The sequence below is a fragment of the Lemur catta genome, chromosome 15, assembly GCF_020740605.2.
Source record: "Lemur catta isolate mLemCat1 chromosome 15, mLemCat1.pri, whole genome shotgun sequence".
NCBI classification, from domain to species: Eukaryota; Metazoa; Chordata; class Mammalia; order Primates; family Lemuridae; genus Lemur; species Lemur catta.
The window spans coordinates 51,755,360-51,781,973 of NC_059142.1; the positions used below are offsets into that span (position 1 = coordinate 51,755,360).

Here is a 26,614-nt window from a genome sequence, read left to right on the forward strand (position 1 = left end):
ATGACAATCAAAACTGACCTCACACATTGCCACATGTTCCCAGTAGGAGGCAGGTGGCAAAATCACTCCTCGTTAAAACCACTGTTCTGCTCTGTTCCAAAGCCCCAGACTGTCAGAGTGTCATCTTCACCTTGGCCAGGGCTGCCACCCTCCACAGAAGGCTCCCTTGGGGTTCTGGCTCATTTCTTGTCATTGGAAATATCAGGCCTAGCCATTGGTGTCCTCTCAGGAAGTTCATTGATCCTCTCATTTTGTGTCTAGCAATGAAATATATTGATCAGGGAGGGCCAATGGCAAACAGAGCTGACACTGCAGTCCATTGGCAGGTGGAGGGATGGTTGGGAGCGGGCAGGGGACACTGCATCCTCACAGAGAGCATTGGCATCAGAGCAGAAAGGCAAGCTGGAGCATGGGCTGTACCTGGAGGCTGGGGCAGGAGTGACAGGCAGACCCCAGGGGCCGCTGTGCTCGGACATCAAGACTATCTCTGACGTGCTGACTGGTGTGTTCAAAAAGCGGGCACCTGGATCCTCTTGAGAATCATGTTTTCCTAGTCTTTTCCCCCCAGACTCCTAGGGGCAGAGCTGACCTCACACAGCCCAGGGGTAACATGTCCTAGGCTTTACCCTGGGGACCCTACAGGCTCTTCTGAGCCACCAGGATTAGAAGGCAACTGTCACTTCATTTTTCTTTATGTTCTCAGAAAAGCCAGCAGCTTGAGACCAGTGACATCAAAAACTCAAGCAATCAGTCTGAATAGGAGTTTGACACTGGTTGTCTGGGGCCCTAACTCTTAGGTTGTAGAGTCCCGGCCGCTTTTTTCAGAGCTTTTGCACCCAACCTTTATAGCTGGAACCATAACCCAGGTGGGATTCTTCTCACCATACAGGATAAGACACGTTCACAGTCTTGCTGGGGTCATGAAACAAGTGATAGAATTAGGACTAGAACCCTGTGTTCCCTACTCCTAGTTCAGGCTCCTTCTGGAGTGAGGTGGGACAAATGTCTGCCTCTGCAGAGAGAGCTTCAAAGTCATGCACCTGCCAGAGCGAGCACTGTCCCTTGCAGACGCTCCCTGTATGAAGCAGGGAGTCTGTCCTAAGCACCATCTCTCCCCAGCACACTGGGCCACCCTAGGCCACCTGGTGTTCAGTGATCCGTCAGATTCAGAATGAGGCCCTTGGTCTTTGGAAATCAAGGGCTTTTTGCCCTCTGGATTTCAGCTTTGGAGAGCAGGGCCATTTCCCATCAACTTTTCTTTGCTTCATTTCTTCCATAGTGATCTCTTGTCTTAGAGCCCTGTGTTGGCTGCAGAGGGGGCCCCTGGCCCAGACACACCCTGGGGTTCAGGCTCCTAACTCAGGGCAGCTCTGCTCCCCTTACCCCACAGCCTGTCCCGAGAGTGAAGGCACCTCTGGTTCCTCCCCAGCCAGGCCACGCCATGCCAGCCGCACACTCACCTTGTGCCTGTCTGGATTTGAAATCCCTGTGGTCCTCCGAGCCTCTCCGAGTCCTCTCAGGTGAAAGTCTGAGCTGACGTGTCTCCTGTCAGCCCCGCCGTGTAGCTGGCCAGAACAGGAAATAGGACTTTGAGGTCATTTTCCCACTTTTTGTAGAAAGTAAACCACTTGGAGAAGCTATGGGAGAGGCAGAGATTTAGTCATCAAAAAAGAATCAGACGTCTTTCTGGCTCCCTCACTGATGGTTTTGTTCCTTTCAGTGGGAGTGAACTTGTTCTATTTCTGCATCATCATTTACCTGTATGGGGACCTGGCCATCTATGCTGCAGCTGTGCCCTTCTCCCTCATGCAGGTGACCTGGTAAGTATCCCCGTCGCCCCCACACTGGCTGTAGTCAGACTGGCTTCCTCGGCCAGGCAGGGCAGAGTGTCCAGGGGAGAAGCACAGTACCGAGCGAGTCCATCGGTGTCTAAGGAATGTAGACGCCCAAGGCCCTTCTCTACACAGACCCCGCCAGCTGTGCCTCTGTCCCCTTCCCTGCCCCATTGGGAAGACGGCTAGAGTTCCCACCAAGGGCTCCTGAGTCGTTGGGAAATCGTGCTACAGGAATAGGTGGGGTGCATCCTGAAACGCGTGTCCTGAAGTGTGGTTTTGAACAGTCAGACTGTTGGCACTAACGCAGCTGTGCAGGCAGTGGCTCTGTGTCCCGCAGCCGAGTCGGGTGGCCACACCGAGCCCAGGTCTGCCATCATTCTCTCTATCAGCAGTGCCATTGGCAACGACTCCTGCGGCGTGGAGGCAGACACCAAATACAACGACACCGACCGGTGCTGGGGGCCCCTGCGTCGCGTGGACGCCTACCGCATCTACTTGGTGAGTGTTCTCACCTCTGCTCCCCAGCCCAGCCTGGGTGGCCGAGGACATTTGAACCACCTTCACTTCCTGGTAGACCCTTTCCCCAGAGAGGAGGGTCTGTACACCTCCACGATCTGGCTAATTACTCGGGCCTTGGCCCCAGGCAGAAATGGATCATGTCACTTAGACTCCAGCCTCAGGGGGTCCTGACAACCAGGCCTCAAAGTCACATGTGGTTTGGAGTTGGCACTGGAGTCTTCGCGAGCTCCAGGGCCGTGACCTGTTGTAAACTTAGCTCGGGCTTTGAGGGGCACTCTTAATAGAGTTCTTTAAGAATTCCGGATCTCAGTTTCCAGAGACTTCCCATATTTCCTTCCACCTTAGTCCTGGCCAGCCCAAGTGCGTATGGTTAGATGTGGGGTCTTCCAACTGGGCAGGAAGGCCTGAGCCATCTCTCGGGTGAGCCTGCCCATAAACAAGCTCTCCAGACAGGGAAGGATCACCCCAGCTATCTTCCTGTCTTCCCTTCTCCCGGTGGACAAGAGAAGATGATTCTCCAGGCTTGTTCTGATTGCTTTGTGCCATTGGGGGGAGGGGCCGAATAATATGCCAGAGGGTCTTAGATAATAAGATACAAACCAGAGGCAGGACTCGGATGTTTTCCTCTAACTTTTGCTGTGTTTGTTAATGTTTCCTGCTTCCTTTTGGTCCTCCTCAGCCTTGATACGGATTTGGGTGTGCTGGGTGACACAGTTTGACAAGTGGCCACTTAGCTGATTTGTTGGGGGTAGGCAGGGGCCAAGAGAGCCAAGTTTTCAGGGGGAGCTGGCCTCTAGGCTTAATCATCCCTATCCTTGCACAGGTTTCCACAGGCCCTGCCAGCTGTGTTATTTGGGTCTGGATTTGTTAACCCCAAGGGCCACTGTATGGTTTTGTTTTGGTTTGGTTTTTGCCTTCCCAGTCCCACCCTACAGACCTACTGAAGGAGCCCTGTACCTAGGCAGTGGGGAGACTGGTTTTCCTCCCTGCATCTCTGGAGCAGTTGGATGATGGTCTCTGCTGCTTCTCTTGCACATTCAGCTGTGCCTAGGAATTTCCCTTTTAGTGGAATTGTGTCCTCAACTCCTCCATTGTAGGTCCAGTGAGAATTTGGTAGCAAGTTAATTGCCTGGTACCCATCCCTGCCTCCCCAGCCTTGGGGTGGGCAAAGGAACCAGCATGGCAGCCGGGAGAGCCACAGCTGAAGCCTCATTAGCCTCTTAGCATTTCAACAAACCGTGATTGATAGAATTAGCAAAGGTATTAGTAAGTGTAAGGCCCCATCTGGATCTCTCACCAGGAATGTGGGCGGAAGGAGGGGATGCAGGAAGGGGTCTGCGCGGCTCCACACAGACACGGGAGTATGTCCAGGGCAGAGCTGCCACAGCAGAGCTGCTCCAGTGCTGCCAGAGTCTGTGTGGACGTGGACCCGCCTGGCACACTTCCCCCACCCACCAGCAAAATAGATACCGAGCGCTAGGAATATTGGCTGCTGCCATTTGCCTGGTAAATTATTTAGAAGCATTATTCTTGCCTTGTTAAATTGTTCCTGCACTTACTCTTATAAACTTTCCACGTGATGGAAGTCTCCCTTCCTGAATCTCAATAACTCTCTGACCGAACAGAAGGAAGCCTTCAGGAAAGCAGACGGGCATTAATTACTGCCTTCATCACCCAGATACTGCACTTATAACTCAGAGCTAATTGCCACCAGAGCCTGCAAATGCTGCAGAACAGGAGCAGGGACCCGGGCTGCCCCACCAGAGCCTATTCTCTCTGGGCCGGTGACTCCCTCCCCCACACCCCAGTCCCCTGCTGGGGGCTTCCGTTTGCTCAGGTGGCTTTTGGTTTGCACGTGCTCTTCTTCCCAGTTTGGAGGAATTCAAGGCGGATAGGACTTGACATTGTCTCTTTACAGCTTCTCATGTGACTCCCAGGGTCTGAGGTTCTGCAGAACAGCCGAGCCTCCCACCCCTGGACATGGTGCATTCAGGGCTGTGCGCTGAGTTGGAAGGGGTTAGCAAAGATGGGGCTTTCCTCCCTCGGTCTCGAGCCCTCTTGCTGGTGATGACAGCATCTTCCCCTCCTGAGACTGCCCTGCAGGGCTTGTCCCTGTTGTCTTCCTAAATGTCACTGGAGCTGGATGCTATCAGGTGGCCTCTTTGGCCCCCAGGGAGGAGGGCCATCCTTTCCCCTTGCACCCTAGTCATTCAGGTTCAGGAGATTGTCCATCCCTTCTAAAGACTCACTGTGCCTCTCACCACCAGCAGTTTCTGACTTTGCTGCCAGCCAGACTTCACTCAAAACGGTCGGCAAGGCAGTGAGCATGTGGGGGTGGGGGTGGAGGTGCGGATCTCGAGCACCTGCCTGCCCCGTTCACAGATGGTCTCTGTTTCCCGTGGATGATGCCCTTACCCGGACCCATTTTTAAAAGGGCCTGGTGATACTCACTTTTTCATTGCTATTCTGGGACAGTGTGTTCTGGGGGATAAAGATACAGGCTTTTATATTGTGGTCTCATTTTCAGAAAGTTCTCTGGAAATGAGCTCTTCTGTTTCTTTCCGGGAGCGCTCCTGAGATGCACACACACAATGGGAGTATTTGGTGTAGTAACTGTCCCCAGAGGCCGGCCTGTGTGTAGTATTGTGATTGCATACAAGAAGGGAGCTTTCTCTACCAGCAGCTACCAGTCGCCTCCTAAAGCCCTCGACCTTCACAAATGGAAAATTCCTCCTCCCCTCCTCGCACCCTGCAACCCCCATACACGTGCTGTGATTCCCAGTGCAGCTGACGTGAGTCAGTTTCTCCCTCTCCTTCCCTGGCGTTGCTGTGGGGCGGAGGGTCCCCTGAGTCACTTGCTGCTTCCCATGGGCTCTCTGGGGTGTCCCAGCAGGCTGCTGCAGCTGGAGCCTCCTGTGACCAGGGCCCTGTTATTAGGGCGTGTGTGGGTTGTCTTCAGCATCTGCTTTCAGCTGCCCTTGGATTCTCAGACCCCAACACCCCTGCCCCCTGCTCCTTTGCAGAACCAAATGGGAAAGTGTCAGATGCCCCAGATCTTTGAGCCAGGTAACCTCGCGTCCGTGCTGGGGAGCATCTCTGGATTCTTTCTACAGAGGTCCTCCAACTCTGGTAGGAAACACAGTCAGAATTTGGCCTTTCATTCCTTCCAGTACAGTGCAAAGGAGCCAAGGACCCCTGGTGACATGGTAGGATTGCGTATGAATCAGTTCCATCCGAGACTCAGACTGTCCCGAGTGTCTGGGACACAGGCCTGGGTCGCTCTCCCCAGGGTCAAGGACACAGCCCCAAGCTCTTTTGCACTTGCTCATTCCTGAAGCACCTCCTAGCCCTTGCCCAGGACTCATCCCTCCCCCTACAGAATGTTAGAGGGAAGCCCTGGGGGGACAGCGGGGACTCCCCAAGTGCTGAAAGCCTCTCACCATTAGGAAGAGTGAGTGGCATCCGCCACTTACAGGTGGACAGATGCTGCTGGGTTGCAGGCGGCCCAGCGGGCACCGCCCGAGCAGAGCCGGGAGCGCAGATGGCAGAGCGGAGCTTATCCTGGCTGGAGACCCAGCCGCAAACTGGCCATGTTGAGCAGGGGGCCCCTCGTTGGCTGCCTTGGGACAGGACAAGGTCACCCTGGCTTGCCATCCTGCCTCAAACACAGGAGCTGTGAGATCTACCCCCGGGACACAGGTGACTTTTGAGAGAGATCCAGGCAGCAAGTGCCTGGCCAATGACCTGCCACCCTGTGCAGGTGGAGGGAGTCCTTCCCAGGCTCCCTCTGGACACCCCTTGAAGAAGTGGGAGTTCTGTCTGCCAGCCTGTCTTCTTAGAGGAGTAAGTCAGTCTGAGATTCGGTCTCAAGTTGACATTGGAAGGGTCCTTCCAGGCCTTCAGCAACAGCCCTGTTTTCTCTCTCTGCCAGGAGACCATGTTTTCTGGTTCCATCTTGGCTCCGTCTCACATAGCAACACTGGCCTTTGTCTGTTTGCAACACTTAAAATGGTGCGCAGTCCCTTTTCAAAACCAAATGGTCTCCTCCTAAAATAGTACCACTCAAGGAGAAAATATCCTTTTTGGGAGGGGATGGAAAAGGGAGTAATGAGCCTGCATGGTGGTGCCACGCGAGCTTTGAATGTTCCTCCCTACCTCAGTCAGGTTATCACAATGTCGGTGTAACACGCCCCCAGTAACTTTACATTTCTGATCTAGGTCTCCCAGCCACACAGTAAAATACGCGGTGTCATCCCATTTTACAGCAGAGAAAACTGAGATTCAGAGATGGTGGCCTCCCCAGGGTCACAGAGCCGAAGCAGACAGCAGCTCACCTCTTTGGACTCAGTCCTCTTGCCCCGGTGACACAGCCTTGCTCTGCCTGCCCGAGCCTCGTTCTGCAGGCTCTGCTCCCAGGGCGGCCTCCACCGCAGTGCGCAGGGGGGCAGGGAGTGCCTGTTTGTCAGCCCTGGGAGCTTGACATTTGCAGAGGGCCGGGCAACACTGCCTGAGCGTGGTGTGTGGTGAGTGATCTGTGTTTGCACATCCGGCCTGTCGTTAACTTGATTGACACGCTATCTCTTGTTGCCACTCACTCCTGGATAGTGAAGCCAACTTTCCTGGGCACTCAAGTAGTGTTGGAATTAAGTGCCTCTTCCCAAGGACATTTCCCTCCCCTGCCATGGTCTCTGTCTGTTCTTTCAGCATCAGCCACTGTACCCTGGGGCTGTGGCATCTGCTAAAAAGTGGGTCACCGCTGCCATCACTTGAATATTTATTCTTACCGATTCTGGGGCAGAAGGTGGCCTAGAGCCCTTCAGGACCAGTGAGGAGGGAAAATTAACGTGAAGCAACAAGTTTTGGGAGCAGGAGTGAGTTCACAGGACTCCAGGACTCTCGGGGACACTGTGGTACATCTCCAGGGGCGCCATTAATGATATTTCCTGTGGCAGTGCACAGACTCTGATAGAATACAGGTGAATGCCACCCCCGATGTGTGCAGTGTCAGGACCCTGGGTGGGAATGAAGGGGTTAGCAGGAACGGTGGGACCACGCGAGGGCCGGGCAAGAGCTGTGACAGATAAAGGAGCTGTCTCTTGGGAGGAGTCTAACGGCTTGGCGCCATCTAGAAACAGAGAGCAGGACCCTCAGCCCAGAAAACAGGCAGCCCAGGGAGAGTTTCCCTTCTCTGGGCAACGTCCACCCTCCTGTCTGGCTCACATGAGCTGGGGCTCAGCCTAGCACCAAACCACGACGCGTCGGGAGGTCCTGGGTGCCTGGGACTGGAGTGTGTTTCTTACAGGGCCTGGGACATGCAAGTACCTCCTTAATAGGGTGGGGACCTCGTGGGAACCTCCTGCTCTTTCTCCTCCCTTCAGTGGGCGTCTCATCATCTCCTCCTCATTCAGTTCTGGAAACTCCAGAAAGATCGGGTGGTTTTGCCTTTCACCCTTTCCTCCCCACTAGCCCGGGAAAGATGCCTGTCACGACTGGGGCACCACAGGTACCATGCTGACCCGTGCCCACTGCCCACCACCACCGGGGGCTGGACTCGGTGGGGGTCGAGTTGTGGTCATGAGCCTCTGGGAGGACGAGCGTCCTGGGGCCCAGTTTGTCCACACACGTGTTGAGCCCTCTGCGTTCACCCTGTGAGCTCGGAGCTCAAGGAAGAATGTATTTCTCCCCCACTCCCCACAAAGGTACACGCCTGTGACCCGCATGGGACCTGGGGCCTGGCACTGAGGAGACTCTAACTGCAAGCACTGAGCGCGCTCGGATTGAAATGACTGACTTCAAAGGATTAGCTTGTCTCTTTCTTTTTCAAGGAAATCAATAATATAGGACAGGCCTGTGTTTTTCTTCCTTTTTTTTCTTTTTTTCCTTTTTTTTTTTCCCTCTAGGGAGCTGTCTATATATCTTATACCGGGAACAGCTTCTTGTCTTTTGGTGTGCTTCCCATCCCCCCACCCCAGCCCTTTCTAAATGAAATTCAGGTTACCTGTCACTCACTCCAGCACTGCGGCTTGTCTTGCCAGCTCCTGGCCAGGGACCCCGTGAGGCCCCACCACCCTGACCATCACCCCACCTGTGCTGCTCCAGTCTGGGCACGGCCTCCAGTCCACTCTATGCCTGCCCAGCTGCTTCCCAGCCATGCCCCAGACCAGCCCCTCACCTTGCTGAGGACACCTGGGGGCACCTCCCTGAGCCACCCTGCGACTGCCTCCCCCTCCCTCACCCCCAGTTCCTCTAGGCGTTTGGCCCAAGCTTCTTCCTCCCGTTCAGTATGAGGATTGCTGTTTTTATTTTTAATGTAGCTCTCAGGGACATGGGTTCTGTCGACTAGCATTAAGCCCACCATCCATCACACCCCACGGTCTGCCTCTGCCACGGCCGATACCTGACACGCCCGCTTAGAGGACAATGCTTAGTGCCCTGTGCGGCTGCCTCCGTGGTCACAGAACAGATACCAGGTGGTGGGACCCTGGATCACAGGGCAGTAGGAAGTGGTCCCTACTATTCCCACCCCCAAGCCTTGGAAGCTGCTTTTTGGCCTGTGCCAAGGTCCTAGGGGCAAAGGGATCTTGTGCTTGAGCCCAGTGAGCTGCTGGCCCCCCACACTGTAGCCACTCGGGGGTCTCTCTGGCCCTGGTAGAATGTGCAAGTTGAGTATCCCTTACTCAAAGTGCTTGGGACCAGAAGGATTTCGGATTTTTTCAGATTTTGGAATATTTGCATTATACTCATGGTTGAGCATCCCAAATCCAAAAATCCAAACTCCAAAATGCTCCAGTGAGCATTGCCGTTGAGGATCACGTTGGTGCTCAGAGAGTTTCACATTTTGGATTTTTGGATTTGGGTTCCTCATCCCGAACCGCATTTCTCTACCTCCATCTCTGTTATCTGGAAAATAACAAATAGAGCTTTGCAAATACCACTTGCCCAAAGCAAGCCAGCTTTCCTGCCAGACTCATGGCAGGTGGCCGTTTAACTTACTGGTTGCTCACCCTGTAGTCCATCCGCCCCTTCCTCAGTCACCCAGGAGGTGGGCTGAGGCGGGAGATGATCTGTGTGCCATAACCTCGTCCCCTACACGCCCGGCATAGTCAAGTCTTAGAAACCCTATCATGTGAAAATCCAAATGTATAAAACAAACTGGGGAGAGGTACAATTACTTGTTACAAAGTGATTCTTTACTTTACAGGACTGGCTGCAGGCTTCCCTCAAGAACTTAGTTTCCTTAGTGCATTTAAAGTGATATTCTGTGAAAATTAAGTATTTATAAATAGAACTTTAGAAGCCCTTCTCTTGTGTAAAGACAGGTATCTGTGTATTCATGTGCAAAGGTGCAGAAACCCAAAGCCCAGTTCATGTAGCTGGAGAAACAGGCAGATGCGAGGTTGGGGTGGGCATTGTAAGCAGCCCACCTAAGAGGAATAACAGGCACACCCACACCCCAACTCCCACCGACATCCCTGAGCCAGGAAAGCTTTGTAAAGTGTATACCCATGGCCCACACTCATGAACAGGCCAGTTGGTTGGGAAGCTTCCAAATAGGTCTCCGTGGGGAGCGTGCATCCCTGCTGGGGACCTTCTGCACTGAGCTTTTTCAGGACCATTTTTATGCATGCTTCACACTGACCCCAGTCAGACTCTGAGCTTGAGGCTTGAGCCATCCTTGTTCGTGGGTAACGCAGTCAGGGATAAAAAACCCTGTGTGCCTGCCTTCCTAAGCCACCTGGGCCGATCCTGGCCGCTGACCTGTGTACACGTCTCCAGTCATTCCCCTCGAGAAGCTGGGCCCTGGGCAGACTCCAGAACTCAAGAGCCCTGGCCATTCCACGCTTTGCAGCCCCCTCTGCTTCCAAAGCTCCCATTTCTGGGCAAAGAGCTAAAAATAACTTTATATTTTTAAGCATATGCCCCGGTTGTTGATTTCAGATCTCCACAAACACACACTTTTTTTTTTTTTGGCTTCATTTCACCAAAAAAGGTACCAAAGGAAAAAAAAAAAAAAACCATGGCCTATGGAATCCAGCAACCTCCCAGTAGCTTTAGAGTAATATGGAGTGTTCTTAAATATTTTATGCTAACTAGAACGAAAACTATGTATGCTAGACTATTTTTCTCCTGCTCTGTGTCTGCCTGCTGCTTCCATCCCATAGATCAAGCCGTGGCATTTGTGGCGGCCCTGCTGAGCTTTCTGAGGCTGTGCTACTCCCCGAACGATGCTTGCTCTCTGTTACAGGGTGCATATTATAAGCAGAAGCTAGTGTCTTTCTAAATAGCACCCTAGGGCCCTGGCAGTAATTGTTTAATTAAATAAAGCACTCACTCTAAAGTAATAACCGAGCTCGTCTGTGTGGCCGGTGTCCCAGCCAGCGGCGCTGTCCCTGCACATTGGCTCGAAAGCAACACCTGTGTGCAGAGAAGAAATAGCTGTGTGCGTGTTCTCCAGTGCACCCTGGCCCTGAAGAGAAGGAAGGAGCCACAGAACACCAGAGGGTTTACAGCCAGCAGGGAGATGCATGGAACTCGGGTGTGATGGATGTTACCCAGAGCTAAACAATTACAGTGTGTATTAATGATGACATGGAATTGATTAGCATGAGCTCGGATGTCTTGCACATTAGTGGGGAGTAGGCCAAGATTTCTTTTAATGAGCCTTCAGCTCGAAGGGCAGTACTGCCAAGGGTGTTGGTGAGCGGATGCCATTTGTGAGTGTGACTCTAGAAGGCAGGGTCACAGACGACCACGGGGTGTGTTTAGTTTGGCTATGGCAGGGACTCTCTGTAGCCACAGATTGAGACGTTCCCTGAAAACCTTGATGGGAAGAGAATGCAGGGCCCAGCATTGAGTGTTGGGTGCTGACCAAGGCTGGATGCCTCCCCACCCCGCCCCGTGCTGTGCTATCCAAGCATTTCTGGCACCTTCCCCCGCACTGCTGCAGAGAGGCTGTGCTTCACCTGAGAAGCAGGTAAACAGCCTCTAGGACGACTTCCCAGCTGGTCCTTTCCCCTAGATCAGGAATAAGCACCTCAACTGTGTTTCTCAGAGTCTGGTTCCTGGACCACTGGCGTAAGAATGCCTTCAGGCCCCTTATTAAAAATACAGATTTCTGGGTCCCGAGCTAGACCTAGTGTAGTGGATTCTAAGCTCATGAGGCTCAGGAGTCTGTATTTCCATCCGGTTCCGAGGATGATTCTGTGTGTTCTCCCTTTGAGAAATGCTGCCATCCAAGGCCCTCTCACAGCGGAAAATGGTCTCAGTGGCGCCCAGTCTTCCAGGGAGAGCCCCCCTCTGGTCTGTCTTACAGGACTGCTTCCCACGGCACTGCCATGGGGGCAGCAGTCAGGAGCTTCCTGTGTCTGCCTCTTCCAGGGAAAGGGGAGTGGCCAGACCAGCCCCAGGTCCCCAGCCTGTGTGCAGCATCCTGGGTCAGCATCTAAAGTGCTTTGGATGGACGGGGAGCAGTCGTACCCCTCTCTGGGCAGGCTGTTTTCAGATTCTGAGTGTCCATAAGAGCAAAGGGGCTCTGTGATACCCGTTTGCCAGGGGCTGCTGTGTTACTTGAGGCCAACAGGTACCTCCCATGTTCCTGGTAGATGACACTGTAGGCTTCCTCTGTAGCTTCCTCTGAAGCTACTGGCTGGGGGCTCCAGACCCCACAGTGTGCAGGCCCCTATGGAGGAAGCTGGGGGGTTGTTGGTGTAATTTCTTTTACCCAATTGGACAGGGCTCATTAATCAACTGGCTTGATGTGCTGTCTCCCTTCCATCCCCGCCTCCAAGGTTACTCAGTTCCCAGTCTATTTCAAGGCCAGACGTCAGCAAGGAAGGGGTGGAGCCAGCTTGGCCTGTGCAGCCCTCAGCAGGGCTCCCGTGTTCTGGGCACCTGACTTCCTCCTCTCCCTCCCTCCCTCCCTCCGGCCCGGCATGGAGCATTCCCATTGCCGTTGCTCTTCCTGCTCAGAGAGCGAGGAATGGGGAAGGGAAGATGCCGAGAGCATCTCAAGTGATCACCTGGCACCTCTTGGTGAGCGTCACACAAACAGCAGGCAGTTGAGGCAACAGAGGGCGATGGCTCTGCATCCTCCGGTTCCTGGGACAGGGGATTGAGGGCACCAAAAGCAGTCAGGTTGCAGCTGGTTACTGGAGATGTGAACAGCGTGTAGGTTCTAAGGCCCGCAGGGCACACGCATCACCACCCTGAATGCATCTGAGCACTTTCATTCCTGACAGAATCAGGTGGTTGGGGGTGTGGGTGCTTTTCCCCAAGAGAGCTGAGGGGCTGGACAGTGGCCCAGAGGGTCCCCCTCCCTCTGTCACTCACAACACAGCCCACCTGTTGCTGTCATGCCCTCTTGTTCTTAGGAGCCGTAAAGACCAAGGTTACCCCTAACCTGGCTCCTACGGTGGTTGCTGGGCTTCTGCATTTACACGAGATAATGGTATAACTAGACCTGGATTTACCCGGGCCCAGCCTCCCAAGCATGGCCATGGGGGAAAATCATGCCGTGACCCATCTTCTCCCCCTTCTTGACATCCAGCACAAATAAATGAGACAAAGAGCTGGTTTTGTGGAGAGATTTCGGTAGCTAAAAAGTGAGAGCCAGTAAACCAGGCCTGTGGTACCCAGAGAAGTTTTGGTCTTTGCATCTGTTAACTCCGGCGAGGAGAACTAGGGAGAGCGAGGTTGTTGCTCTCCTCTGGAGCCCTTTAGAAAAGCCCCCCTTTCCCTCACCATCCTGTTTCCTTCTTGCCGCAGGGCATTTCTCTGGCACCTGTGCTAGACCAGCGCACACTCCTCCCTGTCTCCCATCGAGCTCCCTGGGAGACGTGTTCACCCACTGACTTCCCTGCTGCCCTCCCCCTCCCCCACCCCACGCTCCTGGTTCCAGGGATTAAAGTTAAAACCTCATCATGTTAAAGCCAAGGAGTCAGCTCCTGGTCCTGTGGCACGAGGGCAGCCTTGGAGCCCCGGCGGGCACTTCTCCACACAGGGCACTGCTTGTCACAGCCCCTTCCCAGAGTCCAGGCCCAGCGCCTCAAAGCAGGGTTGCCCCAGGGTCATGAAAATATTCAGTTTCTGTTATTTCAATCTTTTAGCCCTAATTTTAGGTAAACCTGACTGCATTTCCCTGTTTAAAAACCCCCTAGAAGCTCCACTCCAGAAAGTAAAGTCTAAAGTCCTTCATGTGGCATGGTCTGCCACAGTGTCCTTCCAGAACCTTCTCTCCACCATTGCCCCACCCTCACTGGTCAGCATCCTCCAAAGGTGCCGGGCGCTTTCGTGGCCCTAGACCCTCGGCACGCCTTTGCCTGGCTTCAGAGTCAGAGGAGCTGTTCCTTACTCTGCACTGAGCTTGGGTCCCTTCCTCTTAGCTCCTGGGGGCCACGCCTATTCTCTCCCCACCCCCTGCTGTGGCATTAGTCAGGCTTTATGATTATTCAGTCGCTTGGCCTCCTCGTGAGCTCCTCCAGGGCATGGGCCGTGCCTGTGCCTCGTTCATCTTTACTTCTACAGCCAGCATGGCGCCTCCGCAGAGGAGTTGCTCCCTGAATGTGTGAGTGGCAGAGACCACTTGTGGGCAGGCACTGCTGCTGGATCTGGGTCTGGACGTTGACACACATCCTCCCTCAGGCCCGGACTCCCACAGCCGGTGGCCAGACAGACTCCGTGCACAGCTGGCCCCTCCTTTCCCAAAGGGGCAGATTCTTAACCTCAGCAAGGGTCAAGGCACCCGTCTCTGGGGGGCTGAAATAGAGGGAGCAACTAGACGTTGTCCACATGCCATGGAACTGTGGACGGCTCACCACCGTCTCTTTCCCTGCCACCTCCTCTTTGCACCTGCAACCCGAGCAGTGAAGTATTAGAATAGGTGTCAGCTCCAAAGTCAGGTGTGTTTCTCTGAGCAGAGATCCCCCCCCACCGCCACCACTGCCATCAACTCCCACTTCCCACGGCCTTGCCGCACCCCAGCCCCACCCCAGCTCCTTGCATGTTGTCCGTAAAGCTCCGCTAGCTCAAGGTCAGACCCCAAAGTCTTTTCACCTGAACATGTGGGTGCAGGACTCCATCTCACTCCGTCATGCCTGTGAGGAGCCAGGCTGTTCTTTGTAAACCCTGATGGCTTATAATCATTAAGTGAATGACTGTGTGAGTTTTCTACAATATTTATCTTTTCTCCCCCAAACCACAAGGGTTGCAGCTCCGGCGCCAAATACTTGGAACTCTGCCCACCACCAGGTACCATCTGGCTTTCAGCTGAGAACGAGACCACGCAGGCACACAGGCTTGTCCTCCAGTGAGAGGGCGAGGGAGGCACCAGCCAGGCCAGGCCGAGGCCACTGGGCCAGCCCAGCCCTCCTTCCCGAGGGAGCTGGCCTTGAGGGGCACACGGAGGGGGAGTGGGGAGGCGGAAGAGGCAACCGTTTCTTTAGAGCATAAGCAAGGGAGGCAGTTAGGTGCTATGAAGAGGGAGTGGGCTTTGGATAGAGCTCTGATGCTAATCCCGCTGCTTCTGAATAGATGTGAGATTTGTGACAAATTGCTTAATCCCTCAACCTCAGTTCCCAAAGAGGAGGCAATAACCAAGGCACAGGGTGTCAGGACTAGGAAGAGCTCTCATACGGACGATGAACGATGATGCTGCCGTGTCTGGGTGCTCAGCAGTGCTGGTCCAGCTTCCTCCCTGCCCCCAGGGCAGAGCCTTCTCTCTGGTGACACCAGGCTCAGAGGGAGTCTCAGGGAGTCTCAGGAAGCTCGGAGAGTGTTGGGGAGGCCCTGGGTGGAGAAGGGTGAGGACAGCGCTCTCCCTTCCTGCCAGCAGCATCCCCTCAGAGCTCGACCCCTGTGCCAGGTATGTGGGACTTGTCCTGGTTCCAGAGGTGGGCTGGGAGGGACTGCGATGTGATGGTGAAGTCAGGTGCCCGGGGACCATAGCATGTGTTCTGGACAGACACAGGCTCCCACTGTAGCAGACACAGGGCGTAGGCGGTTTCCTGGTGGTGCACGGTCGGGCCATCCACCCAGTGGGGCAGGAGGCCTCCAGTGGGCAGTGACATTGGGCCCCCTCCCAGGTGGCTCCTTCTCCCACGCACAGGCCCCTAATGAGCAATACTGCTTGATAAGAGAAGTTTGGGGTGAGTTTCCTGACCTTTTCTTTTTCACCATCTAGGAGTTAGAAGACACCCTCATTTTTTTTTCCTCCCGGAGTTCCCATAAAGATAGGTTATGCCTCAGGTCTCTAAGGAGTTCAGTATCTCATCTAAGTAGGGGTACAGGGTGTGCAAAGAAGGTGGTTCAACAAAGGAAGCTATGTGGGTTTTTCTTAGATCTGTTTCCAGTTGCCTTAAAAAGGCAGAAGCAGAGGTTTGAGGAAGGGACCTGGGGATGTTTACAACTGTCAAACACTCAGAGGTGGCTTTAAGGTCAGTGTGCTTGGGGAGTGACAGGAGCAGACCCAAAAACTGCCTTGGCTCCTTGCTGACAGGGCCGAGCCTGGGCAGCAGGGCAGCATCCCCCGGGTCCCTCGGGACTTGCTGAGCGGTGCCCCAGTGGCCCTGGACTGGCCTGGCCTCTGCCCTCCCGTGCTGCCCAGCTCTCCCATCCCTTCTCGGAGCTGGCACAGATGCGTCCAGGGAGCTCTCATCCGGCCCCGTGCAGCCTGTGGCTCAGCAGCTCTGCGCAGGAGGCTCTCTTGCCTTTCCTTCCATGCTGCCCCTTCCTGGCCTCGAACAACTGGATTTGCATCCCAGGAGGTGGCGTTCTGGGCCTGTGACAGCTATAGCTGTTGGTGTACAGGGGCCGTTCGGGAGCCCCAGCCCCACAGGTCCCGCGGCATCACATGAGAGAGAGCAGCCACCCCTCCCTTGGCTTCTCCCTGAAACCATCCTTCCAGGCTCCCTGGTGTCAGAGTCGAGTAACGTGTCTTAGCAAAGGGTGTTGAGGCTCCCCCTCACTGGCCAGTCTGCATGTACACCAAGTGTACCGAGAAGGTGCCCAGAGTCCCTCCTCATCTCAGTTAACAGGGAGGAGGGACACATCTTTCCTTCTGACCAGCTCCTGTTCGTTGAACTCCAGCTGGTGGACTTGGTTTCTTTCTCTGTTCTGCAGCTCAGTGGCTTTAGAGCTTCAGAACTCCCTGCTGGGATCTTTACTTTGGGCTCATTATTGCCTTTGCGTGGAGGCCCAGCATCCTCCCGCCAGCACAGACGTGCCTTGATGAGAGCGGCAGATCCGGCGTCTCCACTCATTCAGGATGGGGCCGAATCGCTTGGCGTGAGCAGATAGGATTTCCCAGTGAAGGATGCGGTGAGGGAGCGAGTCAGAATTGACCTCTGATGCTCAGGAAGCGCACACTTTGAGATAATCTAGGCATCAGCTGCCCATCTTATCTTCACTTATCACCTGAATCTCTCAGTGTTTCAGTCCATCCAGGAGACATCTCCCCGGGACGTTCTAGGCGAGGGGTGTGGGAAGGTCGCGGGAACCAGGGACAGTGAGCCGTGATAACTTGTTCAAGCCGCGCATCCCAGCTGGTGTTGTGCAGCCACCGATCACTGCCGCAGAGTGGGGAGGTGCACAGGAGGAGGCAGCCCGGCCTCCGTCCTCATCACTCATTCTGCACCAGACAAACGCTATGTGAGGGTCGGCGGGGGGAAGATTGGCGGCCCATCTGGGTTGGTGTCTAGAGCCCAGCAGCCTGCCTGGCACAAGTCCCCTCTCCCACGACAAGACTCCTCACGGTCGCAGGGTCAGCCCACCCCTGGGCTGGTCTTCAGAAAGGGCGCACTCGTCTTCTGCCCTGCGGGAGAACGTTTCTGAAAGCTCATCCTCGCACAGTTCCTTATGAAAGTGCTGTCCTTCTGCAGAGTCAGGTGACCTCCTCTAGATGGCATGGTGCCTCTCATCACAGAGTTCTGGTAAACAGGCTGTGACAGCGATTGGTTGGATTTGGTGCATGCATGCTGCTGACATGGTTTTTAACACGGCTCTTGTTCTTCCTCTGGCAGTCACCTTCTGTGTGGTGACTGATCCTTCACGTTTGGTCGGGAGCAACTTGAACTCTCCTAAGGAGCGTTTGGACCATTGTTGAACTTGGGTGGAGGTGACGGAAGTCCAATAAGAATAGTGTTGACTTATTCTTTGGAGGGAGGTCCTTGCTTGGCTTCAGTAGCGCTGTGTTCCGCCACCTGGGTATTTGGAGAACAGACGGGCTGTGGTTACTTGGTGTGTGCTGACACTTGGGGTCAGAAAGCCAGAGCTAATGTCATGTAATGTGCTTCGAGAAGTTCAGTAACTCGCCAGGGTCTCACAGTTAGCAGGGACAACATCAGGAAGCAAATCCCTGCCCTGTCCATGTGACCCCACAGCCTGTGGCCCTTGCCTTGTCCCACGCCTCAGAACTCACCTCCTCTTTGTGGATGAATCCCCAGATACTATAATTTAAGTTGGGAAAATAAAAACTCCCAAACCAAAACATTCACAGCCACTTGAGAAATAAAAATAGCATCCTCGAACATTTCTTCACGGTACTTCAAGGACATGCTGAAGGTTCAGTTCCCGTTTAGGGATGGGTACATGCTGAGCTGCCATTAACCCCAATTAACTCTTAGCCCCTAGCGCCCCCTAAGAGCAGCCCTGTGGTCTGCACATTTGTTTCCTTCATCACTCAACATGACCTCCAGGATCAGGCCAGAGAGCTCAGCTGTGTGACCAGTGTGTTCCCATCTCTGCCTGAACCAGCTCCCCGGAGGCTTGTGTGCTCCAAGCCCAAGTTCTCCATCATCAGCCCCCACAGATCCCTGTGTGTTTAGGGTAGCCCCATTCAACCTTGTTGCCATACGAGGGGGCGCCTTTGTCACCCCTGCTAAATTAACAGAGAAATCCTCGTCACCCCCCAGCCCTAGAGCAAGATGGCTCCAAGCGAGTCTGCTGGCCTTCCGTGTCTTTGAAACTCCAGGAGTAACAGCGGAGGGAAGAGACAGCTGCTGCTGACTGAATTCTTGGCTCCTGGAGGCTCCATCTCACTACATTGTAGGAACCAAACACAAACAAACAAACAAACAAATCCTTAGTTTTCAAATAAGCAGAAGCTTAGAGAACTGCCCACCTGGTGAGAAACCAGCCTGCTGCCTCGCTGGTGACCCTGGGAGCCAGCTGGGTGAAGTGTTACCACCTTCAGTTCCAGGCCTTGTGGCCCCAGGGATGAAGGACCACCAGGCTTGTGCTGCCTCCACTGCTGCCTTCCTCCACCATTTGGCATTTGTCCCATGGGACACTGCCCCTGTCTCGGTCAGGAGGCAGGGCTGGGAGGACCCACCCCTCGGGGGATCAACAGTCAGCTGACTGCTTCTCTTCTCGGGTATTTCCTCACCATCATTTGCGGAAGGTAACTGATATGTCGCTCTTTGTCCCATGGGTTGGTTTTGGCATGGGGTTGCTCAGAAGTTTCTCAGGACATGTGTCCTGTGTTATGGACCTCACTTGAGCACTTCATTCCCCCTGTCCTCCCCTTCCTCCAGGAAAGGCAGCCCCTCTATCTTCCTTCCCCTTTTCCCAGGAGACTGAGATCGAACTGTGAATGCTGTCAAATTTCATCAAAGTCTGAGTTCCAGCTAGAAGCTGCAGTTCATTCCATTTCCTCCTAGTAAGGGCAAAGATAGTGACAGACAGGATCTTGGAATCTGTTTTTGTTTTGTAAGAGTTCTGGTGGGTGGCCAGTGTGGACTGTCGGAGAACTGTGAAGCCACTGTCTCCAGAAAGTGAACAGGAAAAGGATCGCTCCTCTGAAGACCTTCAGGTGCTTCACTTTAGGTTTCTTCTAAGACACCACCCCTTCCAGGGGCCATGTGGATTCAGAGTGGTCACAGCCTACCGGGTCCAATCCCCTTCCTTTGCGGGGGTCCTGGCGATGCTGCGATGGCAGGGAGCTGAGTGCCCCGGGCTGTTCTCAGACGTGCTCTTTCTCCCTCGTGGAGAGGTGAATATTATTCTCACTGAACCCCATGGGTAAACTCAGAGCAATGCTGTTTTGATTTGATTTTCTTAAAATCAAAGCATGTGGATTTCTCAACTGTGTGGGGAAGAGTTTTTCCCCCGACACAGTGCACTGGTTTCAGGTAGAACAAGTGTACTTTGGCATGCCGTATGCTGTTTGCTGTGCCGGGTCAGCCACTGTCCCTGGCAGGAGGGATGGAAGGAAGTGTACACGGCAGGTCAGCAGGACTGGAGCTGCCTCTCCCCCTCTGGGATGACGCCTTTCTACCCAGCACCTCCCCCACCACATTCAGTGTATTCTGCAAACACTGAGCATCTCATGTGTGTGGAGCCCTTCCTAGGTGCCAGGACAAACAAGGATGCAGTCCTTGCCCTCAAAGTGCTCACACTCTACTGGGGACAAAACATCAACGAAAGAAAAAGGAGCAGTTCAGAGCCTACAAGTATTAAGTCAGGTTGTATCAACTGTGTGTTTGGCAATTCAGTCAAGAGCCCCCAGGGAGGATTAAAATAACTTGCAGAGGAGATTGGCACTTGAGCAGGGCTTTGAAGGTGGTAGGAATAAGGAAGGTCACAGAGGGAAATTCTCTGCCAGCAGGAAGAATTAAGGGAGTAAAGGCACAAGGGTGAGAAGTAGCTTGAGGTGGGGACAGCAGGTGTCAGAGGAGGAACATCCTAACACTGGATGGATGCGGTGCGCAGGGGGTACAGCAAAAAGAGGGGCAGATCGGGAGGCTTCCGTTCTCCCCCTGCCGATTTCCTGCTGTGTCACTGAAGCTCTCCTGTCCCCCGCTTGCCTCATCAGCAAGATGAGGGCATCATCACCTGCCCCAGTGTCCTCACAGGTAGGCGTGAGAATGAAACGAAACTGTTGTATGTAGCATTTTGTAAAGAGCAGAGGGGTCAACCACCTAAATACGCAGAGAAATTCGGGGACAGGGAAATAGGTGTCAGACTGCTTTACATGTTCCTGTGTTGTGCAGTTAAAGGACGAATACGTAGCTCGTCCCGGGCTCGTTCCATGTGTGAAACAGGAGTGGTTGTGTCGGATCCCTCAGTAAGCGCTGTGTGTTGTGGGGCCAGAACCTGAGAAGGTCGTGGCAGGGTGTGGACACAGCTCAGCCTCAGCAAGACTGTTGGAGAATTCTTGGTTTAACGATCAGCTCCCATAACCAGCACAGCATTCGTTTCTCCCGCTCCATAGCTGGGCAGCTGACCATTTAAGCTGCTCCAAGAGGAAAGTGGAGGTTCCTAGTGACTGAGCCTTCAGTACCCTGATGCCAGCCTCCTCATGTCAGTGCTTCTGGGTCCTCAGCAAAGCCACATCCTGTCCAGGGAATCCCTGAGCATAGCCCGCGCCAGCCCCCAGGAGGCTTGCTGGGTCCCTGCCTCACGTCTTTGAGTCACTGATTGTGAAAAGTGCGTCTCCTTCCTGTCTCCAGTGGATGGAGGGCTGGGTTTAGATTCCAGCTGTCTTTATTCCGTGCTCTGTCCTGGGATCTTGTTCCTGATGGGCTGCAGAAACAGCTCCTCCCTGACAGCCCCCTCCTTGATGCGCAGGTAGAATCGGGCTCCATCCTGTGGGAGCGCTGTGCTCAGCATTGTTGGGTGCCTTGCCTGCCAGATTTTGGATTCTGGCCATGGAGAGAATAAATTTCTGTGTTTTGAAGCCACCTAGTTTGTGGCAATTTGTGAACTTCGTGCGGACAGTAAGGAAGGAGTCAAGGATTGGTGGAAGTTTGGAGCCTGAGCAACTGGAGATGGGCAGTGCACTTAATCTGCATGGGGGACACACGAGGACAGGCGGCTCTGTTGAGCTGTGGGCCCCAGAAAGAGCCGTGGCCAAGCGTGGCCGCAGTGCCTTGGGAACGTGAGCTGCCCTGTCTCCATCAAGACCTCAGCCAGGCTGCGGGGGCCTTCGTGTGCATCTGCACTCAGTGACCCGAAAAGGAAGAGGGATCCAGAAGGCCCCATTTGCACCCCACCAGGCCTGTCTTGGACTTCATTCCTATGACCGGTTTGAAGATTTCATTAGAAATCACAGTTCCAGTTTTTTTTTTTTTTTAAGAAACGCACTTGGCTGCGGTGACTGGTGTCCCTGCCTCCCATAATGAGTTGGGCTACAAGAGTCCTTGAACAGAGACTGAGTTTGAACTGATCAATGGCATTTGGGGGTTGGAAGATTGCTCAGGAGCCAGCTAATTTATAATGTCATCTGGGCTAGACTGGAAGACCCAAGAGGATAGGCTGTCTCTTGGCTTTTTATTTCTCCTTTTTTAAAAAGGAAAGAGAAAACACAAAGTGCCACATTTGGCTGTTGACCATTCAGAGATGCTCTGCCCTGGGTAGACCATCTGGAGACGGGGCTGTGCCTTCTCCTGCCCGCCTCCTGCCCCGAGACCTGGGCAGCCACACTGTGGCGTGGCGGCACATGCTCCCGCCCCTGCCCTCTGCCCTTTGCCCCTCCGCATGGCTGCTTCTTCAGTTGCCCAGTTCTGGCTCTAATTTGCAGAGGACACCTGTTCCTTAATTAGCCCTGGCTTGCAGTCTGCGTCTTCATCTGGGCTCCCTCTGATGGCGTGAGCTCACCGCCCTGCGGAAGGGCTGCTGTTTGGCAATCTGTGCGCGTTTGCTGGGACTGAGTGGGCCCTGAGCCTTCCTGGGCGGTGCGGTCCATCTGTGCTCCTGAGCATCGAAGAAAAAGAAACCACAGCCCAGCCACTGGCCAGCCGTGGACATCACAGTTGTTGGCCAAATCTTCCCAAAGAGCCCTTTGCTGCCAGTTCGCACGCTGCAAACTGTTCAGTTCAGACCTGCTGTCCCCAGAGCTGGGTGTGAGCGCACTGCCTGGGTGCGGACCCTCATGCTGACTCCTCTAGAGTCATATTCCCACCACTCAGTGGGCGCGTCACAGGACTGCTCACTCCACCTTTCAGAGATGTGTGTGTGTTCGTGGTCTCTCTAAATAGAGGGCTGCTGTCAGCCGGCTGGGATTCCATCCATACGGAGTTGTACAAAACGGGGCCTCATGTGTCCTAGAATCTTGACAAAGATGGACTCAGCATCTGAGAAAGGGCCCCTGGAGGACAGGACCCAGGCAGCCTGCAGTGGCATTTTCTGCCTGCTTTGGGGGGCCCTGCTGCCCCCCTGTTTTTCCGTCGCAGGCCTTCTAACAACCAGTTCTTAGGCTTCTAGAATGAGGTCTGACCTCCCACACAAGCCACCCCCCCAACATGATTTCCGGCGAGGCACCCACAGCTGGAATACCGTGTTTTCAGCTGGAGGCATCAGAGGTCAGAGGTGAGCCACCTAAACACCTGGGCACACCAGGAGTCCAGTTTCCAGCAGGCTGCAGTTACTGGGAAACATTTGTGGCAAATGGCTTTGTGTTTATGTATTCTTCTACCTAACATCTCCCTCTCCATCCTTCAAAAGAGAAATTCATCAGTGGAAAGTTTCCCTGAAGTGGTAATTTTCCTAAATGACTTACTGATGGTGCTGCATACAGACCTGCTCCTCCCGAGTCGGTGGTTCTGCCTGTGTTACCGTGTCCCCAGCTCCTCTCCCTGGGCTGAGAGGGGACCAGTGTGGGCTGCCCGTTGCTTTTGCAAGGACAGTCCCTCCCTCTGCCTTCCCCTATCCCCTGGAGCCTGATAGAAAGGCTTTTCCTTCCTCCTCTCCTAGCAGAAGTGAGGCTGGTTCTGGGGACCCCGGCAGAAATCTCTGGTGACTGCCAGGCGCCTTCTCTGCTCCAGCTGATTAGAGCCTTTCCCTAAGCAGCACTTCAGTCCTTCACATCACTCATCCTCACACTGATAATGGACTTGGATAAGAGGTCACAGCTTCTCCAGAATCCTGCTCTCCTTGCTGACGGGGGCGGGACAGGCTCAGCCCACTTCTGCAGGGCTCCCACCTGCCAGTCACGGGGACTGGCCTCCGGTGCAGCAGCTGTGATGGGCTCGTCCGCATCACAGGGCCAGAGCCACTCCCGAGCAAGCCCCCTCCGCACACGGGTCCAGGCTTCCAGGCTGTCTGCCGCATCTCTGGCGAGCGTCATTAGCATTAACGTGATAAAATGGCACAGTGTAAATGTTAATGAGGGCTGATGTCTCGCGCTGCTTCCGAGTGGCAGATTGGAAATGGTACCATCGTCTTAACTCCAACGAGCAGCTTTTAATTCCTCTGCTCCCTGAGCAGCCAATTTGGTGTGGAACCCGTAACCTGCCCTCGGCTCCCCCATTTTCTCTCACACCCATTTCCTTTTGCAAAGAAGGTTCACATTTCCCACAGACCAGTTTTCTGAGACAGTTTGACCTTTTTTTCCTTTTCTAAAGTAAACACTCTCCCCTGTTCTCCAGAGAGAAGAGAACTGAGGACACCCATGATGACAGGCACCCCCTTCTCTGACTGGGTCCCCTCCACCCCCGAACTGCTTCACCCCCGATTTTCCTAGATGCGGTTCCTGCTCTTTCTCCTCCAGGGTGTTTCCCTGGGTGATCTGCCTCAGAAGCCACTGACTTGTTCTCTAGGCGTCCCCTTCTTTTTAAGCTAAAAACGTGGCTGATGCACGACATCCTGATCAATGCTTTGCTCTGAGCCCTTCAGAAGGGGTGTTCTCTCTACTGCGCAGCTTCGTCAGGGCTCCAGGGGCCCCTCCTCCCCGTGTCCTTCCCAGTAAACTGTGAGAGCCAGAGGCATGTCTGTGTTGCTTTCGGCTCCTTATTTTCCTGTTGTTCCTACCTAGTCACACTCATAGGCAGCTCGGTGCTGGGCACGGGGACCCTCAGTTGGCATTTGCTGACTTGAGCGGGTGGGAGAGCAGTGGTGTGGCACAGTAAGTGTGAGCAGAGGCAGGGAAGCATGGCTCTGGGTCTCTTATTCCACCCCTGGCACTTGGCACTCACCCAGGGGGTTTGACCCCAGGGAGCCTCCGCCCGTTCTGGTGTGCCCCTGACTCAGGTCCGGGCCTTAGCTGCGGGCAGAGGCTGCGTGAATGGTGGCGTGCTCCCCACACAGCTGGGCTGCTGTGCGCAGCCAGCCTCTGCCCTGCTCTTACTCTTGTTTTCATCACCCAGGCTGTCTTCACTCTCCTCCTCGGACCTTTCACCTTCTTTGACGTCCAGAAGACCAAGTACCTGCAGATCCTCACCTCTCTGATGAGATGGATCGGTGAGTCTGAGAAACAGCTCCATTCTCTGCCCTTTCTCCCCTTGTCTCTTCCTTGACCTTTTCTGCCGGGCCGTGCCAGGCTCCCAGCCATGGCTGGAACGTGGTGGTAGTTTCCATTGACTCGGGCCTATTTGGCCCTCCGACCTTTCCAGAGGATGAGGAGGAGGCAGGTACTCTGCCAGCCTTTTACTGGTGGGGAAATTTAGTACCAAAAAAGAAAATTATTTTTTTGAGATCATATAGTGTGGATGGAGCTGGGGCCGGGGCCCGGGACTGCTGATTCTGGGACCAGCCTCTTTTTCACACGCACACGTTGGGTCCCCGCTGACCCACAGGCTGGCAGGTGGGCTCCTGAAGGCCTGCGTTGGGCTGTGCCCCCTGTAGAGCACGGGAGCAGCACGGCTCTGCGTTCTCCCGAGCGGCATCTCACTATGCGGCACAACCGTAAAACCCAGCAGGCCGTGGCAGCAGCCACTCTCTGCCTCCGAGTCCCCAGCCACTAGGGCATGAAAAGACACCCCGGCCACATCATCTCCTAACCAACTAATGCCCTGCCAAGTAAGAGTACCATTTTCCTCAGCTGGGGTTTGGGGGTCTCTCCCCGCCAAACCAGGCTGTCGGTAGGGAACTTGTTCACTCCCACCTCAGGGAGGGGCCTGCTGCTGGTCCGCCTGGATTGAGGACAGGAGGGTGTCGTCGTCCCCCCACCCCTCCCCTGTCGCCAGCAGGTGCCCTGGGCATCAGTTGGGTGCTTGTTTGGCCTGGTCCAAAAGCCGAGAAGGCTGCTGCTGTTAGATGGAGAGGCCTGGGCACAGTGGGTGTGTCCAGCCCCCAGGTGCCCGGGTGCCTCCCAAGAGCTCATGCCCCTCAGCACAGAGGCCCCAGAGGAACCAGGGTCGGGGCTCCTCCCTCCTCGCCATCGCCATCGCCCCCAGCCCCCTTTCCCACTGCTCGCCCTCCTGCCCTCACCAGGACTCTGGGTCTGTGCCACCTGGGAAAACGAGAACTTGTTACTAGAACAGGAGCATCACACGGGCTCCAAGGACAGCTGTGGGAGTGGAGCCTCCCTGGGTGCTAGGAGGGGTTGTGTCCCGGAATCGGGGCCAGCGGGGATCAGAAACGCAGGCTGCCCACCCTTCTCCTTATTCCTCTACTTGTAGGAAGTTTGAAAGCCGCGGTGATCTGCAAAAGGAGTTTTCTCAGTAGAGCAGTATTTGGAGAAAAACATTCTCCTGCCTTGCTTTCCTGGCCTGAGTGTGTCACTCGGCCACTGTCGCTCTCAGCAGCAGGGTCTGTAGCCCTGACAGTCTGGCCCTTACCTCGCTCGCTCGCGTTGGCTGTCCTGTCCGTGGTTGCTGCGTCGACGGTGGGAAGGCGGGAGGGGCTCCTGCTGGGCTGCTAGCTATTTTCCTTCCCTTGTCTGGAGCGCAGGAACAGTGGGGAGAGTTGGAGGGGACACTCCTGCTTTAGCTGGCATGTCAGCCCAAGAGGGGATGACAGCGGGATAATGGCAGTTAATGGCCTCTGTAGACGCCTGCACCTGTTTAGTGCAACCAATGTCTCTCTGCACCTGGTGAGCAATAGGTACATTAAAAGGGAGAAGTTGTGAAAGGGAGATGGGGAGGCTGACGGGAAGTAAGGAGTGGCTCTCTCAGAGCAGGATGCAAGCTCTACCCCAGACTTGGGTTGGGGGAAGAGCCCAGCTTGGTGGCCAGCAGGGACAGTCCTCACTCCCTTTCCATTCCGCCACGGGAGGCCTCTCCTCCCCCAGAGTCAGGTTCACAGAGCGGACTCGGCAGCTCAGTCATGTTGGAAAAGTGCTGCCGGTCCCCTCCTCCCACAGGGCAGCCAGCGACACAGTGGCCCCAGGACTGCAGTCAGACTGAGCCCGGCCCCTTCCTCGCTGTCTGCTCTGTGAAGAGGCACCGCCGCCCCAGCGCCCCATGGTCTCTCGCCCTGAGGCTCCAGGGCCCTCGGAGCCCCTGCTGTGCTGCAGAGTGAGGTGACAGTGGCCTGGAGAGAGAGGCTCTTGGCAGCATTGGCAGCCTGAGGTAGAGACCAGCTCGTGAAGGTCGTCAGTACTTGTTTTT

At 54.7% G+C, this 26,614-nt stretch overlaps 1 protein-coding gene across 3 annotated transcripts in view; it reads left to right on the forward strand.

Annotated features, from left to right (window-relative positions):
- TMEM104 (transmembrane protein 104) overlaps positions 1-26,614 on the forward strand; it is a 53,084-nt gene that overhangs the window by 13,438 nt on the left and 13,032 nt on the right. For 2 of the 3 annotated variants that reach the window (XM_045569861.1, XM_045569860.1), the window contains exons 7-9: positions 1,721-1,820; positions 2,225-2,333; positions 24,431-24,524. In XM_045569861.1, coding sequence (XP_045425817.1) covers positions 1,721-1,820; positions 2,225-2,333; positions 24,431-24,524 — 303 coding nt within the window. The remainder of the gene's footprint in view (positions 1-1,720; positions 1,821-2,224; positions 2,334-24,430; positions 24,525-26,614) is intronic. The other variant, XM_045569862.1, reaches the window with a different exon arrangement.